The sequence below is a fragment of the Amia ocellicauda genome, chromosome 3, assembly GCF_036373705.1.
Source record: "Amia ocellicauda isolate fAmiCal2 chromosome 3, fAmiCal2.hap1, whole genome shotgun sequence".
In the NCBI taxonomy this organism is placed as follows: Eukaryota; Metazoa; Chordata; class Actinopteri; order Amiiformes; family Amiidae; genus Amia; species Amia ocellicauda.
Window position 1 is genome coordinate 52182471 of NC_089852.1, and position 20679 is coordinate 52203149.

Sequence of the window (20679 nt, forward strand, 5' to 3'; positions counted from 1 at the left end):
CTAAGTCTTATGGGATTTAATATGACTTCATGGAGCACTTAACTGAACTAAAGTGGCTTAATGTCAGCTGTGAAATACTTTAAACTGCATAGTTAATGGTTCTCTGCCATAACTAAGAGCTCAGCTATGACAAAATCAGAAAAACACAGGGCTACTCCTGGACCAAAGTAAGGATGGGAGGAATTAAAAAAGGATCTGTTATCTCTCCACAGGCAGTTGTTTTTAACATATATTTTTTTGTAGGAAAAGTGCTTTCTACCTGAGCTGTGGTCACCATCTCCCATTAATGCAGCTAAAGCACTTCCTGCACAACCTACTTTTCTATACTTTTCCCTTTCTGAATACATATTGGAATCGGTTACCCAGTCACTGTCGGTTCATGAAAGCCCAGACTGAACCCAGCAGTCACACAGTCCCTGGGCCTAGCATGGTTTTATCCAGCTAATGTAAACTCTGTGAAACATCTCATGAAAGCTGGTAGTTTTGTCAGCATAACATGAATCACATCTTTCCAGCTGTGTGATTCATCTAAGGCTTTACAAGCTGCAAGATGGTGCAAACCGATCATCTATACTTCACACTTTTACCAAATCACCAGCCTTACTGTGGTAGACCTCCTGTAATGTCAGTCCTCTGTTTATTGACAGTTGTGTTCCTTACCCTCAGGTGAAGAATGTATATATAAGCAGCTTCACTGACTTTCTGGAGTCAGTGGGACTATCAGGATCACAGGGGATCCCCAAGGTAAGAATGGCCTTATGAATTACCAGAAGCACCTCAGGGAATGTGTTCTACAAATTAAAGGGATGAGAAGAGAGTAACACAATTTAAAAACATTATCAAATGAAGCTCAGTCTGTGTGATTGGCTAGGTGTAATGTTTTGTTATTGTGCCAGACCTTTCTAATGTCGACATCAAACATTTGAACACAATTGGGCAGCTTGACACACCACGTGCATTTAGTCCCACCTTGGGGACAGATTTCTTCAATCTTCAATTCTGTTTTTAGATAGAACGTGCATAATTGCTTATTAATCTTTGTAAGAGCTCTTACCACAAACCGTTTTTTTTAGACCAGTGAGATGTTTCTCCAATAAATAAAATTAAGAACATAATAGGGTTCATTCAATTTACCACAGATCCATAGGGGCAAACACATTCCAGGTAATGTGTGATAGCAATTGCACTAAAACACAGCTATAATAGAAACCTGAAAAACAAAATCCACCCTAAATTTCAAAGCTTTAAAAACAATGTAGGCTACACACTGGAGCCGCAAATTGGTTTAAACTATGTAGTCTATATACATAGACCTACAACACTGTTGTATCTTAGAATGTGTATTATCTGCAAGGCCTTCTTGTCAAACAGCTAGATTTTCAATGGGACCTCTCTTCTGTGTGTTTATTTCCACACTATCTGATAAGGCTTTGTGTACATTAATATCTGAGCTGGCAGATGTTACTTGATGAGTCTCCAAAGACCAAGGCAGTTTATTGCCATTTGTCTATAGGAGCTCATTGAAGAAGCCCTGGAAAAAGATAATTGCATTTTTATAATTGATCATTGTTTTAGGTTTTTTCTATTCTTGGCAAAGTGTTTGAGAATAAAGCTTTTGAAAGGCCAGCTTGTGAGCTTGCTCACTTGATATTTGCTTAATATATTGTACGAAGAGCATTGATTGTTTAGAGTACCTGATGTAGCCCATTACAATTTACAATTTTTTTCAGTTCAAGAGTCTGCATGACAGGAAATGTGTAGCAGTACAGCACGGTATAATGTAGATTTCTCCTCATCTCCCTACTGTTCTGTGCTTTAATTCTTGGTAATAGTTCTCTTAACAAATATGTGTCAGACTGGAACTTTTCTTCAGACTTCCTGTGCCCAAATCTATATGCCACGCTAATGGCTCAGTGCAAACAGTTTCTGTAGAAGATACAGATAACCTGTCTCTTGTTGTTGATGGGGCCGTCTGAAGACTTATTTTAACTGCTCAGTGAGGCTGGGATCTCCGGCCAGGCCTGTGTGTCAGAGACAGTGAGTTTGCTTTCCGTGGTACACTGTGAAATTAAGCTGAGAGGGGTGCAGAAACGCACAATCTCCAGTAATACAGTAATACTAAACAGACACTGTCTGCCCAGGAAAAACATACATTTTATATAGTGGACTCTGTTTTTAACATGCTAAAAAACATGTAAAATTAATTTCATAGAATTCTGAATTTTAGTTTCCCCTGTTTTTGCTTCTGCTCTACTTCCTGGAATGAACAGGTTTGTTGTGTTACACAATTTGGAAATGGTCATTGCTTATTTATTTGTATTTTTTTAGACTGACAACCTCTCCAGTCAATATGAAGAAATTTACCTGAAAAGCAAAGATTTCGATGCCAGGTTATTCTTGGATCACGATGAAACACTACAGCCAGTGAAATTAGACCCGTGAGTACAAGGGGCAGAAATATGACAAAGAAAACACCCAATAAAACCTCTCCAGGGCATTGGAATCTCAGAATTGCTCTGCCGTGTCCTTGAATTTTGTTTCACGCCAATAGAGTGTATGTCTGTGCCGGTCCCAGTGTAAACTGAAGGCATTAATACAGCTTTGGACAGCAATGTGTAGAAGTGTTGTTTTTTCTTGAACATATATTTAAGTGTTATGTTTTTTGTTTTTATTTTTCCCCCCTGCCTTTTTCCAGGTCAGAGTTTGAGAGAACACCCAAAAAGCATCACCTGGAAGAAGAGGTCATCTCAGTCCCCCCTCAGACACCAGTCCGGTGAGCACAGAGACTCGCTGTTTGAAGTAGTAGTTATTAATTTACAGACACCCAAGGCAACTTAGAAGTATATAATAGCTATAAGTGTATTAGAGCTGTTTAAAAAGTGTGTTTATGTCAAGGAAACACAAGGGTTGAAATTAGTTCCACATAGCAAAGCAGTATTGTTGTGTAAGTAGTACTGGAATTCATATAAGGCAGGATACAATGTATTATTATTACTATTGATTTATTAGCAGATGCCCTTACCTCAGCTACTTAGTTTTCAAAATATGTATTTTCATAGTATTACAAAGTACAATGTAAAATGTAGATGAAGTACAACAGGTAAGGTGTAAATAGTGTGTGATTCTACCTCTGTGATAGAATGGGATAGCTGTAAATACAGAACAGCATGCTGCTCATGCGAAATTTTGATCATGGTGCATTTTGCATGTCTCCTTGACACAGTTTGTATCTATTTATTTACACTTTTTTGCCTAAGCTTTTAAAGTAATGTGATGTTCTGTAGTAGATTGTAAGAAATATTGTCTAAGTAGGTGAGTTTTGAGGTGCAACTAATCTAGTGACCATGAGACTCTGTGGTAAATATCATTATAGACTTGGGCCAGTTGAGCTTGTTTGCGATTTAGCCAGTACAACTCTACTGGGAGACACTGGGAGTTGGAGGATGTGCTTGTGTCCATACCCCTTACTTTAAAAACCACACCCAACAGAAGTGTCTGTTTTTGTCAGTTGACAAGATTAATTCTTGAATTTGAATTGAATTTGTACGTACTGCAACGACCAACAGTGTTCTGCCTCTTATTAAGCAAAGCATTTTCCAGAGCTTTGCCACCCATTCATATTAAATTTGCCCCTTAAAAACAAACAAACAAAAAAAGAAAAACATGTTGGTGTATGTCTTTCAAGACCATGTAGAATCTGGCAGGAAGCAATAACCTGGCAAAGAGATTAAACAAGTTGTTCATCAAAAGAGACTGACGATATAAGTCTGTGTGTGTAAATATATAATGTGTGTGTATAAGAATTGACACACACAGCCTGCAATTACAGTTTGTTTGCTGGCTTTGAGATGTAATTTCCACTAGTTTTTAGTTTTCTCTCCGTGCTTGGTGTGGTATGGCTGAAAGGTGGCTCTTCTAAGAAATATTAAATATTGAGTTGCCATTTATTAATTGACAGAGGTGTTGTTTTTACACCAACATTATACATGTAAATTTGGGTAGGCTTTGTCATTTTGGTCTTTAGTAGAGTGAAGAAACACTCAGATTACTGAATGTTTTCTCTAAGGAAGCCTTATTGTGTGACCTGTGTTGCCTCGTCTCCCCAGAGCTGCCATGAACTCCATCCAACAACTAATGGTCTTCCTGAACTCGGCCAGTGACCAGCCTGCTGGAAAGCTTGTACACTACTTCAGTGTAAGTAGGCATGACATTGATAGAAGCAGCATGATGTTTCTATTTGCAGGCTCACCTGTTTCACTACATGATTATGTTTCAGCCAATAGTGCGGGGAAGATTAAGAAAAATAATGTCTGCTTTGTCGGTTGAGGAAAAACAACCAACCCAATCATTCATTTAAACCTCAACTGTAGAACTAGATAGACAAATATGATCCAAAAATGTGAATATGACCTTTGGCTTCAGATAAAAGTCAGATCAATTTCTTCACCAGCTGCCATAACAACAATTTCGATGTAAAATGCAATGCAGTTTGGCTGCCAATACCCAATTTTTTATGGTCGGAAGCTAGAATTGGAAAGCAGTGTGCCATTTTGAATTATGAAAACATTTGTGCAATTTTTTTTTTTAATGTTAATTTGCCGTTAACTTCGGAAAGCTCCTGTGCTTTTTGAGACCATTGCAGTGCTATCAGTTTGAGTCTGTTGCCATTCCTTTTCCACACAGGCTTGCAAACAGGGCCTGTATATCAGCAGTGCAGCCACACCACCCTCATCAATGTACACATATTTTAGCTGCTCAGCTTATTTTATTATTCTGTGAAATAGTTTGCATTCATAATTTTCCTCGTAACCCTTGTCCAGAAGCTTTTATTGCATATTGAAAAAGTGTTAATTTACCACAAGGCCATTGCAAGCCACGATTTGAGCACGTTTAGCCGATGTGGTCAGAGCTCCCGCTCGGGATTCAATCCGTGCAGACCAGACAGCTCCGCACCACAATGGCTCCACCCAGTAGAGCAATCGGCCTGCTACACCAAAAGACCAGCTCTCCCGACAAGGGAGGCTTAACACTGTACTGTTTTTTTTTTTTTTTTTTTCTTTATCTGAGAGTTACGTCACTTGTAACATGCTCATATATCTGATGATATATCCGGAAACAAGTTCACTGTGGTATGTTGGCAACGGTATTAGTGATAAAGAAAAGTGGTTTGGAAAGGTGATCGCTTACTATGAAATGTAAGAACTGCTTAACTATAATAAATAGGTATTTTATTCAAGTCTTTCATGGTGATGCACACACACATCTCTCTTGATTGTTCGGTTTTCCAGTGCATTTGAGATTTGTAGAGTGAAATCTGGCCAGTCAGGGTGAATCTGTCAGTCCTGAAACCCATATCTAAAGTGTTGTGTCCTGCTGAATTATCCCTGTGCTTCTCCCTGTTCAGAACTGCACTGTGGACCCTTCCGATGACATCACCAGGAGGGTGGAGAGCCTGGGCCGTCTGTTCAGTGAAAGGTTTGCTCAATCAGTGGGCCACCGCTGCATGGAAATTGGATCGCAGGTACTCCACCTTTCCTCTTTGTGTTCTAGATAAAAACTGTTTTGCTGTACTGAGTAGGTGACATCAAATTAGCTTATGGTCTGGTAGTGGTTTCCCCATTCTGTGTACCAGAGAGCTTGGTCAATGACTCACAAAGTGGGATTGATTATTAAGGTGGTACATTATAAGGGTATATGCTAAACACCTCAACAAACCCATTGGAAAATGACTGCCATAGACTGTACACCTGTCAGGATTGATTGATTGATTGATTGATTAATTATGTATCCTTATCATTCTGTCCAGAGGTTTGTACTTGGTGTTCGGTTATACTACAGAGTCATGGAGTCCATGCTGAAATCGGTAAGCGGGTTAATTAAAAAAAAAAATTGTATTGTCATTGTGGTTCACAAGCTTTTATAGCATGCTTATTCTGTCTTGTTTAGGAGGAAGAACGGCTCTCTGTGCAAAACTTCAGGTAAGTTCAAAGCCTTGGTTTCAGTACTTTTCCTATGAAATCCATCTCGTTGGATCTCCAGTAACTCTTGTGTTATGTTTCAGCATGCTGCTCAACAATGCTGCCTTCCACACCTCACTCCTAGCCTGCGCTCTGGAGGTTGTCATGGCCACCTATGGCTGTAAGTTTTTTTTTTTTTTTTTTTCAGCTTTATGTATGCTCTGAGTCTCTCTCACTCTGTTGGATACAATGCATTATACTAGATGTTTGTTTTTATTTTGCTTTATCAGTGAATGAAATTGTCCTAAAAATAACATAATGAATACATATTAGCTAGTCAATATTTTAAACTCATAACAAACTAACCATCTAAACAGGCCCCGTGTTTTTATCTGCACTTTATTCTATTTATAAAACAAAAAAAACATTGACAGTTCAGGTTCAGTGAAAAGCTGTAAACAAGATGTACCCTTTTACTTGGTAGATGATCATATCTACCTTCTTCCTCTAATTTCAATTTGATTTCCTGTCCGTTACGCATTTTCTGAGTCATTCAATTAACCGCACCAGCAAAAATAGAACAGTTTCAAGAAGGTGTTTGTGAACATGTCATTTAATGGGCTTAGTGTGTCTCTATTCTAGAGAATACCTTTATTTAACTTGAAAGCTAAAATGGCAAATTCAAATCATTGTGAAAAAGTATTCCACCTCTTACACATATGATGCCCATCAAAGAATATTCAGTTTAATAAAGCTCAACATTACTTTACAGTCTATAACATTGTGGCCAGTTCTTAACCAGCACTTAGTCTTAACTCCAAACCCATTTAAAAATGAGGGATGCTGCTAGAGTTATGGTAGGAGGGCACAGGAGGAAATGAGGGCAGCAAGGACACAAACAGAATGACAGGAGACTAGTGGAAGTGAAGCAACACATGCAATCTCGAGGTTGCTCCCAGCCTGAGGAGCCCACAGGTGTTGGTTAAGGAAGGAGCTATCTGGGTCTGACTCCCATGGTGTGCTGGAACAATCACATAGAAAAGCAAACCTTGAAGGTATCAGGCGGCACTTAGAAGAGTTAGACTGGGGCACACTGGATACAGATTCAGTTGAAAATGGATGGTTATATTTTAAGAATATACTACTTGAGGCTCAGGAGAAATTTGTACCAAAACTAAGCAGTGAGGACCAAAAAACATGGGCCAGAATGGTTTAATAGAAGTATGCAAAAAAATAAAGAAAATATTGTATTGCGCATACAAAAAGATATAGAGATTAAATACAAGGAATATGTTGAACTATAAAGAGATTAGGGCTGTGCGATATGACGATATATATCGTATGACAATAGAAAAACGTCTATCGTTTCATATTATGCTATATCGTTTATATCGTGGTGTCGCAAATTGCAATCTTTACGGCAGTATTTTTCGTTATTTGGACGCTTTGCGTTCTTCCTGGTTCTTCCACACGTGTCGGATGCGGCTAGAAATGAGCATCAGAAACGCAGACAGACATGAAGAGAGTGAACTGACACACAATAACCAACACAACCAAGAGATACTTTAATGCGCAAGCGCACATGGTCCGCCCCACTCTCGTCGCTGGGCTAAACTCGATCTGCAAGCAGCACCCAAGACAATACACGATCACGCCCCCACCCCCGCTAATTTAGATTGATATCATTTGTATAAAATTAATAAACGTTTGTTTGCATTTTAATTAATTGGAAAGCAATGCAAACGCATGCAGAAAGTATAATTTTCTTTTTATTAAGATAGTGAAGTGGTTCAACAGTTGTATTATTATTATTATTACTATTATTATAACTATTTTGTATTAACAACGTGCTGTACTTGTAAGTAGAATCGAGACGCGACAGTCAGAAAGAAATGTCCCTGTCTAGCAGATGTTAATGCGCCACTATAAACCCGGCTGTGGTAAATCTTCCTGAATCTGTACCATTTTACAGCGCATGTGTTGCGTGATTACTATTACTTGTGTTATTGTTGTTATGTGACAGTAAATCATACTGTGTATATGTATATATGTGCTCTGAGGAAGTAAGTCGAAACGTGTAAGCATTATGATGTTCACTTTTTCTCTAATAAATAATTGAGACATCGGTGAATATGGACTGTTTTTAGATGGGAGCTGCTGTCCTTCCTTCCTTGACCGGATAATTGTTCTATATAAAATCCCTGGGAAAAGGCACCCCGCATTTAAGATTTATTAAAACTATTGTAACCCCAGCTATTTTTAAACTTATATATATATCCCATAGCAACATAACACACGTAATAGTAATCACACAACACTTGCCCTGTAATGTGTTGCATTCTGCATCTATTTACCATGACAGCCTGCATGTAGTATTTGTTAGTTTACGAAATACTTGTAGTTTGAAATGTCTTTGGTCTTATTTGGCTTGATTGGATAAAAACAAGAAATATCAAGATATATATCGTGCATCGCCCAAACTTCTAAAAATATCGAGATATTCTTTTTAAGTCATATCGCCCAGCCCTAAAAGAGATCTTAAGAAAGGGATCAGGAAAGCAAAGAGGGAAATTGAAAGAAACATAGCTCTTGGAGCTAAAACTAATGCAAATAGTTTTTTTCAATACTACAACAGCAAGAGGTCAAAAAGTAGGAAGTGAAACAGATAAAGGGCAAAAATTGAAGTATCTTGGAAAACGATGTGGCAAATGTTCTAAATGAGTATTTCACAGAGGTTTGTACAAAAGAAAAAACGGGTAACATGCCACAGACAGATGGTATATTTCCAACAGTACTTAAAGAAATTAGGGAAATTATTTTTAGGCCGCTAACTCAAATATTCCAAAAGACACTTAGAACAGGGGATGTGCCAACTGACTGGAAGACGGCAAATGTCAAACCTATCCACAGGAAAGGGGACAAAACTGAGCCAGGAAATTACAGACCAATCAGTTTCACCTGCATTACTATGGGAGGAATAGTACTAGATGAAGTAACGCATGAGAAAGACCCAGGGGTCTACGTGGACTCCTCACTTTCTCCATCCAAACAATGTGTGGAAGCAATAAAAAGGCAAACGGAATGTTAGGGTATATTGTCAAAAGTGTAGAGTTTAGAAGAATGGCAGTAATGTTAAGACTGTACAATGCACTAGTTAGAGCTCATTTGGAATACTGTGTACAGTTCTGGGCTCCATACTTCAAGAAAGAAATCGCTGCTCTAGAGGCAGTTCAGAGGAGAGCAGAGTTATTCCAGGTTTGAAGGGAATGTCCTACTAGGAGAGACTGAGGGAACTGAACCTTTTCACCCTGGAACAGAGGAGACTACGTGGGGGAAGACTCTCGTTTGTCAACTTTCTTATGTTCTTATACTTACCTGCACACTCTTACCTTATCCTCCAAAGGCTGACTTGCTTTATTGAACATTTCTACCATAAAGAGACCATCAGAACAAGGCAAACGACAAACACCCGTCCTGTACGTATAGAGTTAGTTCAGAAGTTACAATCAGAGATCACCTGGTGTGTCCTGGAGGGCCACCTTCCTACTGGTTTTGTAGCTCAGCAGTTGCTTAATCCCTGGGACAACATGTGATCATTCTGACCAATTAAGCCAATAACGAAATTGATTTGTTTATTGAAGTGAATAGAGTAAACGCAAAAAATAAGTGTCTGTGGCTGTCCTGGACCAGGGCCACCTGCACCAGCACCAGTTCTTTAGATCGCCCAGAGACTCAATGCACTTCCTCTCTGAATCCTGTGTATTCCTGCTCTCTTCCAGGGAGTACCTTTAAAAGTGGCGGCTCCTCAGAGACCGACCTCTCATTCCCATGGATCCTGGACGTCTTTCAGCTGAAGGCCTTTGACTTCTACAAGGTCATTGAAAGCTTCATCAAGGCGGAGCCCAGCCTGACCCGAGAGATGATCAAACACCTGGAGCGCTGTGAACACCTGATCATGGAGAACATTGCGTGGAGAGCGGTGAGTGTGTGGTGCCGGGGAATACCCCTCTCTCTCTCTCTCTCACTCTCTCTCTCACACACAGGCTTGAGTCACACAAGTTTGATCTTGACCATGTTTGCCATCTGTTTACAAATGTACGTACTGCATTAGCAAGAAGCTGGTGACCTGGGTCAGTGTGCTAGGGGCTGTGGTTATCAGCCCTGGTCTTCTGTTGTTTTTTTCTTTTAAAATTATATGTGCTTTATTGGCAGAGATCTGTGTGTAAATGAATCAAGCAAGTAGTCCATTGTGATTTGCAAATTTTCCATTGAAAACACTGGTATCTGTTATTAATACTAATCTGTAGTAACAGGCACATCATAAAAATGTACTGTCACTTCATAATTCCAAAACAACACCCTGTGAGTTCAGTCGGTTCTATGCATTGGAGGAGACTGAAAAATGTAGTTATTTGTGGACAGGCAAATATCTTTGCTATTGTCCTGTGTTCCTGTTCCTCTGGTGGGTGTGTCAGATGACCCATTTACATTCCTTTCATGAGGGCTCCTAAGGTCGGCTGTGCTTCCTCTGCCTTTAGGATGGCTCCAGGGCGCCACAGGAGCTGGCCATATTCAGAATGGCTCAGTCAGTCTAAAGCATTTACACCGTCTTAAACATGTCCAGTATAAATGCAGTATAGATATAGAATGAGCATCATTATGTTGTAAGTCGCCCTGGATAAGGGCATCTGTCAAGAAATTAAAAAAAAAAACAGATAAGTGACAGATTCAGCTTGATAGCAGTGAAAGGGAACTTTATCTAATTATTATAATTTTTTTCTCTCTCAAGCCATTGTTACTTCACAAACTTTTTATATTTTTTCAAAATGTGTCAGGCTTCCATACAAATGATCTTAGGTGTTTAAATTCCATTATTATTCCACTATTAAAAAAATAAAATCATCTTTGAAACAGGGTATGCTGCTGTGTTCAGGTACTGATTTCCTTTTAAAGAACAGACATTTCTAATTCATGTACTGTCACAAGGGTCTAGTCTCTTGAGAAATAGCAGAAGCATGTTTTGTTTCGAGTGTTCTGTTTTGTAGGTGATGGCGTAAACACTGTTTCACATGCGTAATGTGACTCAGAGCTGGGGTATTCCATCAGGGTGTTGTAACCAAAAAACATGAAGTGGTATACTTTATTGAACAGGATTTAACTTTTAAATTCTCATATCTCCTTAGTGGCCATGGTTTTACATCATACCCAGACTTTAATTGTAGAGTTTAAAACCTTTATTTAAATGACACTTGGCAGCAATGGCAGGTCCTACATTTAAAAAGTGTTTGATATGTAATGTATTTCTTTAGATTGCAACATAAACGACTCATGCTAGTGGGATGAAATATATGAAATATAAAACTGGTAACTGTAAAAGAGTTGCGAAGGTAGATCCCAGAACTGAGGTTTTTCTCCCTCTCCATTTGAATGCAGTATCACTGGCCACTTGATTTCGTGCCAAGGGAAATGGGGGCATTAAGGAGCCCTTTTGTCGATCAGTGACCGTAAGCTGACACAAGTATGCTTTATTAGCATCACTGATATGCAAAAATGAGCTTAAAGCCAGAAGATTCTCTCCACACCACTTTGGCATCAATACCAGGGCATGTGTTCTCTATCTTTTTGTCAAGACAACATGACAAACACACCCTCCACATCTGTGTTGGAAATCACAGCATGGATCTGCAGATTTTCTTGATTTTAATTACTTTAACAGCAATTACAATTTTTACTCACGAGTTAACTGGCACAGTTTCCTTGGTGGCTTTATTCTGTTAAAGAAAAATACTTGTTAACAGACTAAACTGTAGTTTGCACCTGCTTTTCTGTGGACTTTCATTTTTAAAAGTTTTTAATGTTTTTGTTGGCTTTGCTCAGGTTTACCACTCCCTACAAGTGTATCCATTTATTACACGAGAGCTTGTTATTCAGACTTGTTATTCAAGGCAGCTTTGAATATATTTTCTCTTTAATCTTGTGAATTAATTTTTATCAGAAATAGGAATTGCAATTGTATTTTATTCAGTAGGCCTAACCCTGAAGTACAAGTGTGCACACCGCTTCGGTTAGGCATAAATGCCAATTATGGGTTTAATGGGAATACAATTTGTATCTGTTTATCCCTAAACAACAATTAAATATCGTCAATTTACACTTAAAAAAACAATTGCCTACCAGATTATGGAAGGTATGTGAAAGTTGCTTCTGGCACATTCCAGATCCTGCTGTTCCAAATCATCCCAAATTGTGTCCAAGATAATCAATATAAACCAGCTGAAGTAGACAAGCCACATAGTAAGGGCCGCTTAACATTGTCCTTAGCTATACTGAGTTTACCTAATTGGAAAACATGAATCTTGGCGCAAGTAAAGCATGACCTTCAGCACAATATGAATCCAGATGTACCAGGTTAAAGTCTCCACACCTTCCCTTGAGTATTGGTCCATACCTCTAAATGTTGGTCATGCTGGGTTGAGGTGTATTTAGCAAGTAAAATAAAAATAAAAATAACTCCCTGGGCCACAAGTCCTATTCCTTTGCTTAATGAGATAAAAATGAAAAGGTAGACATCTGAATCTGCCTCGGCCCGCTCACAGGATCGCACTGGCAGTGCTGGGATCCTTGTGGAACATTTTGCTGGAGAAACAGTAGATGAGAGGGTTCAGGCAGCAGTTTGAGCTGGCCAGTGCTAGTCCAACCGGGTGAAGGGCCTGCGTTGCTTTAGTCAGGAGGCAGTGGGAGGGCAGCTGCACCTGGGTGAGGGTGTACCAGAAAAGGTTGAAGTGGTATGGGGCGATGCAGGAAGACTGTCACCACCCAGTAGATGATCGTCGGGGTGCGGTGTGTGCGGGCCCGGACTTTGCGGGGCTCCCAGTGGCAGGAGGTGGGGCGTCGGAGCACACGCAGGATGCTGCAGTAGCTGAAGAGAAGCAGAAACAACGGTAACAGGAAGGCAGCCTCCACCAGGAGCAGGATGCCCAGAATAAAGAGCCAACTGCGGTGGGAGGAGGGGAATAGCATGCAAGGCTGGTGGTCCAGGGAAACAGCTGAGTGCATGAAGGGCAGGGAAATGCTGAGGGCCAGAACCAGGCCCCAGATCCCCAGGCTGATTGCTTTGGCTGTGTGCACTGTCCTCAAGCGCTTCACCATCGGGTAGACCACAGCAAAGTAGCGGTCCACCCCGATGCACACCAAGAAGAAGATTCCTCCGTAGAGACTGATGTACTTGAGGGTGAAGGTCAGCTGGCAGAAGGGGCCAGTGGGTGTCCACTGCTGGTTGGAGTGGTGGTAGTAGTAGATCCTCAGGGGCAGGGACACCACAAAGAACAGGTCTGCCAAGGACAGGTTGGCCATGTAGACCGCTGTGCTGTTGAGACTCTTGGGGGACGTCCAGAATTTGTGTAGGGCTAGGCCGTTGCTACCCAGGCCGAAGACAGATATGATGCTGTAGGTGACCTGATAGAAGACATAACGGTAGCTGGTGTCCAGGCTGCAGTTGGCCAGAGGTGCAAAGCTCTGATTCTGTAGCTCCATCTTGTCTGCTAGGAGAACAACATCTCTTGTGCAGGGTGGCGATGTATATTTGAGCATATGTCTGCACCTGGGAAGAGTGAGAACAGGCGTGTGTGTGTGTGTACACTTCAAATATTTGCAGTGTGGCAAGCAGAGTCAAATAGATTTTTGCTAGCCTATCTATTTGCATTTAGGAGTCACAGAGCTAAGCTGATACAATAATACCTCTCTCTCTTCCTGTCAAAACACTTAGGATTTTGTCTCCTCAAAAGGGGAACTGGTATTACTTGACCTTTGGCATCTCCAAAAATTAATCCGTATTTGAAGTAAGTACAATCTAATGTATAAACCCGCAAAACCCAAATAGTGGAAAGAATATAGTTTTAACACAGTATGCAGAAGTGATTCAACATGTTCTACAGATGTTTATCAGTAGTGACAGTAATTTCAATTCTCATTCTTTAATGGTAAAAAAATAGTGCCCTGGAATATAATATTTTGGGGAAAAAAAATAGATAGGATGAAATGCACACGTGAAAACAAATGCCTGGCCAAACATCGGTGCCTACTGTCCAAACAAAAACGTTGAAATGCACCTGCACACACATATACACCGATCAGCCATAACATTATGACCACTGACAGGTGAAGTGAATAACACTTATACTCTCGTTATCATGGCACCTGTCAGTGGGTGGGATATATTAGGCAGCAAGTGAACATTTTGTCCTCAAAGTTGATGTGTTAGAAGCAGGAAAAATGGGCAAGCGTAAGGATCTGAGCGACTCTGACAAGGGCCAAATTGTGATGACTGGGTCAGAGCATCCCCAAAACTGCAGCTCTTGTGGGGTCTACCAGTCAATTAAACTCAGGTGACTCTGGTTCAACTACAAATTAACCCCAATTAACCAGGGTTTTCCAAACGTCTACAAGTTTTTTTTTACTGCCAATGGCCAAACACAATTTTCCATATTCACTACGTTCAAAAAGATAGTTAGGCTACAAATGAATTAACACAATTTCTAATTTAATGGATTTGAAAAAGGATTTTGTGTGTGTAAGTGCACTAGAGCTGACACAATATTGGTGGACTGATTTTGTATCTGGACTACAATGGGAACTATCACTTGTTTCCATAGACATTATGGCATTGCTTTAGCCCTGAACAATTAGGCCCTAGTCTTTGCGATGATTCACATTCTAGAGTGTTATAAAGGAGAACTAATGAGTAGGATTAGCCCAGTTGTGTCTTACTGAGAAGACCTGCCTTACAATGTCTTGTTCATTTATTAAAATAAAGAAGTAAAAGGGGAAGATTTACTTGCAATGTTACTGTACAACTGTGATTAATGATAACGTATAGTACTGCTACTCCTTTAAATATTCTTTGCTCATTTAGGTGTTTGTGGATTGTCTCTGGGCTGTATTCCAATTCAAACAATGCTTTTCCCTTCCATGGGTCTACTGTGGAATGCCATGACTATTGTATGAATCACTTCCCCTCTCTGATCCACTGTTTTTTGTAAAATTTCACTTGATTGTGGTAAACACACTTTCTCAATCTTTCTTTAAAGACAAATCTGCTACATGCTTTCTTAAGCCTTGTTTTAAACTATAGACATCTTGTTCTTCCACTTAAAACAAACCCGAGCAAGGATATAATCATAGAAATCTTGTAATTTGTTGATGTGCTTGTGAAAAGGAGGAAAATTGCACGTGATTTGAAGACAAAGCCTGCATCATAAAGAGTATGCATGGTCGGCTGCACTTTAATATAAGAACATTTTTGAAAAAAAAAAAAAAAACATGCCTCGAAAATAAATCTAGGAGGATGATCTTTACAAACCCGAAAGAGCGACTTCACTGAGATTTCTACAAGTTGTTTGCTCTTTGGCGATTGTGCTTAAAATGTGTCCTGGTTGGGTCTGGGGTGTTACCTGGTTCTTGTCCTTCAGTCTTGTCAGTGATTAATGTGAAACATTGAGCGAGGATCGTGAGTAGGTGCAGGAGTCTTGGGCCGTGCTGGCCAGGTGATTGTGTCTGCGGTGAGCGTACTGCTTCTCAGTCCACTGCATTGGTGACTACAGGAGCCAGCACAGCTTTGTTAATGGACAGAAAAGAGCAAACCTGCTAACCCTTTATCTGACGTGTTGACGTGGCCTCTCTGGATTTCAGATTTGTTGTTTTTGTTACTTTTACCGATCAGAGGAAATGGTCAAGCTGAACTTTGCAAACTGTTCTTCCTCCTGTCCTCTTTTTTTTTTTGCTTAGATCTGCCTACGTGCACTACATGACTAGAAAGAGGACTCTGATGAACTTTGATCAGATTCACCTATTCAGTCTGACTTCACTGACCTCTGGTGTTCCTGTCTTCCTTCACTCCCTTTCTCCTTCCATCCTTGAGTCATTCAGGCATTGCTGCTGACTCCAGTCTTTTCAGTGCAGTGTGAAAAATGGAATGACCACAGATGCCTAGAATTTACTCTTTACTCTTAGCATGTTGATTTCTTTATTTTAGATGACCTATAGTGCCTACTGAGACTAAAATGCAATCTAAAAGATTAAATGCAAAACACAGCACCAGACTGTATTATAGATTGCACTGTACTGTAATGTATAATACAGTGAGGGAAAAAAGTATTTGATCCCCTGCTGATTTTGTACATTTACCCACTGACAAAGAAATGGTCAGTCTATAATTTTAATGGTAGGTGTATTTTAACAGTGAGAGACAGAATAACAACAAAAGAATCCAGAAAAACGCATTTCAAAAAAGTTATAAATTGATTTGCATGTTAATGAGGGAAATAAGTATTTGATCCCCTATCAATCAGCAAGATTTCTGGCTCCCAGGTGACTTTTATACAGGTAACAAGCTGAGATTAGGAGCACTCTCTTAAAGGGAGTGCTCCTAATCTCAGCTCGTTACCTGTATAAAAGACACCTGTCCACAGAAGCAATCAATCAATCAGATTCCAAACTCTCCACCATGGCCAAGACCAAAGAGCTGTCCAAGGATGTCAGGGACAAGATTGTAGACCTACACAAGGCTGGAATGACCATGGCTACAAGACCATCGCCAAGCAGCTTGGTGAGAAGGTGACAACAGTTGGTGCGATTATTCGCAAATGGAAGAAACACAAAATAACTGTCAGTCTCCCTCGGTCTGGGGCTCCATGCAAGATCTCACCTCGTAGAGTTTCAATGATCATGAGAATGGTGAGGAATCAGCCCAGAACTACACGGGAGGATCTTGTTAATGATCTCAAGGCAGCTGTGGCCATAGTCACCAAGAAAACAATTGGTAACACACTATGCCGTGAAGGACTTGAAATCCTGCAGCGCCCGCAAGGTCCCCCTGCTCAAGAAAGCACATGTACAGGCCCGTCTGAAGTTTGCCAATGAACATCTGAATGATTCAGAGGAGAACTGGGTGAAAGTGTTGTGGTCAGATGAGACCAAAATCGAGCTCTTTGGCATCAACTCAACTTGCCGTGTTTGGAGGAGGAGGAGGAATGCTGCCTATGACCCCAAGAACACCATCCCCACCGTCAAACATGGAGGTGGAAACATTATGCTTTTGGGGTGTTTTTCTGCTAAGGGGACAGGACAACTGCACCGCATTAAAGGGACGATGGACGGGGCCATGTACCGTCAAATCTTGGGTGAGAACCTCCTTCCCGCACTCAGGGCATTGAAAATGGGTCGTGGATGGGTATTCCAGCATGACAATGACCCAAAACACACAGCTAAGGCAACAAAGGAGTGACTCAAGAAGAAGCACATTAAGGTCCTGGAGTGGCCTAGCCAGTCTCCAGACCTTAATCCCATAGAAAATCTGTGGAGGGAGCTGAAGGTTCTAGTTGCCAAACGTCAGCCTCGAAACCTTAATGACTTGGAGAGGATCTGCAAAGAGGAGTGGGACAAAATCTCTCCTGAGATGTGTGCAAACCTGGTGGCCAACTACAAGAAACGTCTGACCTCTGTGATTGCCAACAAGGGTTTTGCCACCAAGTACTAAGTCGAAGGGGTCAAATACTTATTTCCCTCATTAACATGCAAATCAATGTATAACTTTTTTTAAATGAATTTTTCTGGATTTTTTTGTTGTTATTCTGTCTCTCACTGTTAAAATACACCTACCATTAAAATTATAGAATGATAATTTCTTTGTCAGTGGGCAAACGTACAAAATCAGCAGGGGATCAAATACTTTTTTCCCTCACTGTATATGGAATATGTCAGTTTATAAATGAAGGGTAAAAATGATGGTCATCAAAACAGTAACGCTGATCAACTCTTGACTGATCAGCTGACAGCAGTAGTGTATTTGCCTGTTGGCTGTGATGGCTAATTGAAAACAGGTATTCTTACAGGGTAATGCTTATTTTGCACTTTCATTTTGTTCAGTTCAAACGTTCCTTTAAAATGCCCTTCTGTGTTTTTGTCCTGGTTATGACACATTTTAAAAACTGCAGTGTAATGTAGTCTTTCTAGAGAGCCCAACTGCACTGCTTCCATAATCCCCCTTAAAACGGTCTTACTACACTTCACAACAGGAAGGGCTTAGACTCCCATATGGCCGCCCACACAGTACAGCATCCCCGCAGAGCTGCTTAACACACTGCTTGTAAAACTCTTGCTCAACTCAGTAACACTGTGTAATTATGTTTCCTTCCTTAATTAAGCTAAACACTAATCATATTACAGTGATTTTTACAGACTCTATAAAGCCTCCATTAATACCCTGGGAAACTTCTCTTTGTAATTGCAATACTGTCTATATGTCTGGATTTTTGTACAGCGTGAGATTATCATGTAGCAGACTGTGTCAAATTGTGATCGGCTTTGAATTATATTGAAGTTGGTATTTGTCAGGAAAGTTTCAATTTTCTGCCCTGAAAATGCTTATTAATCATTAAAACAATTGTTGACAGATCACCAACAAAACTGCGATCCTTAAATTATAAATGGAAATTCCCAAATATTATACCACTCATCATACTATAAGATATCATCCAATATGTTTGTGACAACACCACATTAATACAACTAACATTGAAGCCAAGAGAGAAACGGGAGGTTTTTCCACTGTTTCAGTTTTTAAACAGCACTACAGTAGTCCCCTGTCTTGCTTAACAATTCTTTGGCATTCACGTCATCCGCTTAAGTAGCAGTGCTGTCTACACAAATGCAACTATAACTGCATTATTATTATTTATTTCTTAGCAGGAGCCCTTATCCAGGGTGACTTACAGTATACAATTATAGATCAAAACATAATACAATTACAGGTTCTAAGTGCATTAGAACAATATACAGTTAATACAAGTCCTACATTATAAAACAAGTGCCTTGGAAATGATACTGGGGCAATATTTTGGCTGTTTTCAGATCACCATTTGCTAAATGCTTTCCACATCCCACTAATGAGTCTTCCTCCCCATTAGTTTCATCATGAGGAGAGTTATCCTATCATATTGTTCAATAAGGACAGCCCTATATATTGATAGATGATTTGGAATGAAACTGAGCGCGTGTTTTCCTACTCTTTCTACATTTAATGAAATTAATACATTATTATTACATTATGACACAGTTGTTCTGAGGTTTTATTGAGGTGTACATTTTGTCAGCAATGAATCAGTTTTTCAAAGCTTCAGCAGACATTAGAACAGTTAAACACACATACACTCAAATGTACAGCATTGGTAATACTGAAAACAGGTGAAGGAACATTTTATAAAGCAGCTTCCTAAATGCATAAAACGTAAAACAGCTCTACCAGTGCTGGTTCTTCTGTATCCCAACCTTTTAAAGGTCAAAGGTAATGGCATTCTTGGCATTACAATACATTGTCAGATCATGTTATTCCCTTGAAGCCTCTGTTTTCACAGTAATTCAGCTTGACATCATGTAGCCCTTGTATCTACCTGAGCCGCAGTTATTCCTTTTCTCCCCAAACAATTGTCTGCTTGCAAGTGAAACATCTGAACCAGGTCAGCAGCTCCTTCTATTTGTTTGTCCATGGAGTATGAGCACTGTTCCCCCCCCCCCCCCCCCCCCAAAAAAAAAAAATCGAACCAGATGTAGCAAGACGGAGAGTTCTGAGCAGGCTTCAGATCATGAGAAGGTATGGGTCCATGTGCTATTTCAAGAATGCAGGACTGTAAGCGAAGCTGACCTCGGGAGTGACCGCCATAAAGGGTCAGCAGCGCACTGGGCACTAGCCTTATCAGCTCACAGGGAATCCTAATTGAAACAGGCTGATGTGGAGAGCTCAGGGAGTGTATAAATGAAGGAAGGTATATTCAGTCTCTGCAGGCCACAGGTTTACATTTGTTTTGTGGGGGGGGGGGGGTAGACATGGAGTGAGAGAACTGGAAGTTTCCAATGGTAGGTGGCCATTGGGCATATTAAATTAGATTTGCTAGTTAGTACATTATTGAACCAAGATGCTTTTTTGAAGTGTCCCAGTGGAACATGGCTAGGTGGATTTTGGAGCAAGCCCCCATGGTTCATGTTGTCTCTTTAAATGTCTCTCTTCTGTCCTGTAAATATTCAAACATACCTCAACCTGATATACACACACAGACTTCAGTCTTAAGCCTCAGTTGACTGAAAACCCTGAAGGGCTGATTTTTTCATACAGTAAAGGGAATGAGTGATGTCAGATGTCATCCCACATCTATGGGAAATTGAAGCTTAGGAAATGGCCCTCCTACATGGTTTAAATATCAAATTGAAAACTGAGTGGCACAAGTTTGAGGAGCTGACCTGAACTGACTTTCTGGTTTAAATAGCAATGCTGTTTGTGGTTTAATTTAAAAAAAGAATTCCACATGACTTAAACCCCAAAGTATATGCTGCAGAAAATTATAGTAATTCCAAAAGGAATAGCACTCTAAAACCTTGCCTTGCTATGCGCATGTTTAATGTCAGACATTTGCATCTCATATTTACAATTTACCCAGTCATTACCATATGTTAATAAGTGGATGAAAGAAGACTGTGCTGGACAGAGGAGAGTGCCATGTTTCACGTTTTGTACACATACACATATATCTTATTAGAAATCACATCCTGCATCAGTCCACACTGTGCAGTGCACTCGAGTCTGGACTCATCCCGAATGCACACCTCCTCGGTAATCGGTAATATAGTAGTGCACACCTCCATGCTATTGTCCTGACCGGGCAAACAACGAGGC

General features: G+C 40.2%; 2 protein-coding genes across 3 annotated transcripts in view; one reads left to right on the forward strand and one right to left on the reverse strand.

The window, feature by feature from the left end:
* rb1 (retinoblastoma 1) overlaps positions 1-20679 on the forward strand; it is a 103136-nt gene that overhangs the window by 23519 nt on the left and 58938 nt on the right. For both annotated transcript variants that reach the window (XM_066699910.1, XM_066699911.1), the window contains exons 9-17: positions 667-744; positions 2329-2438; positions 2696-2773; positions 4107-4194; positions 5405-5521; positions 5807-5863; positions 5947-5978; positions 6062-6138; positions 9737-9936. In XM_066699910.1, the coding sequence (XP_066556007.1) occupies positions 667-744; positions 2329-2438; positions 2696-2773; positions 4107-4194; positions 5405-5521; positions 5807-5863; positions 5947-5978; positions 6062-6138; positions 9737-9936 (837 nt within the window). The remainder of the gene's footprint in view (positions 1-666; positions 745-2328; positions 2439-2695; positions 2774-4106; positions 4195-5404; positions 5522-5806; positions 5864-5946; positions 5979-6061; positions 6139-9736; positions 9937-20679) is intronic.
* Positions 11234-13550, reverse strand: LOC136746982 (lysophosphatidic acid receptor 6). The gene is given in 2 exon segments (XM_077248928.1): positions 11234-12758; positions 12760-13550. Coding segments are annotated over 2 exon segments (999 nt in total). The 5' UTR covers positions 13548-13550; the 3' UTR covers positions 11234-12547.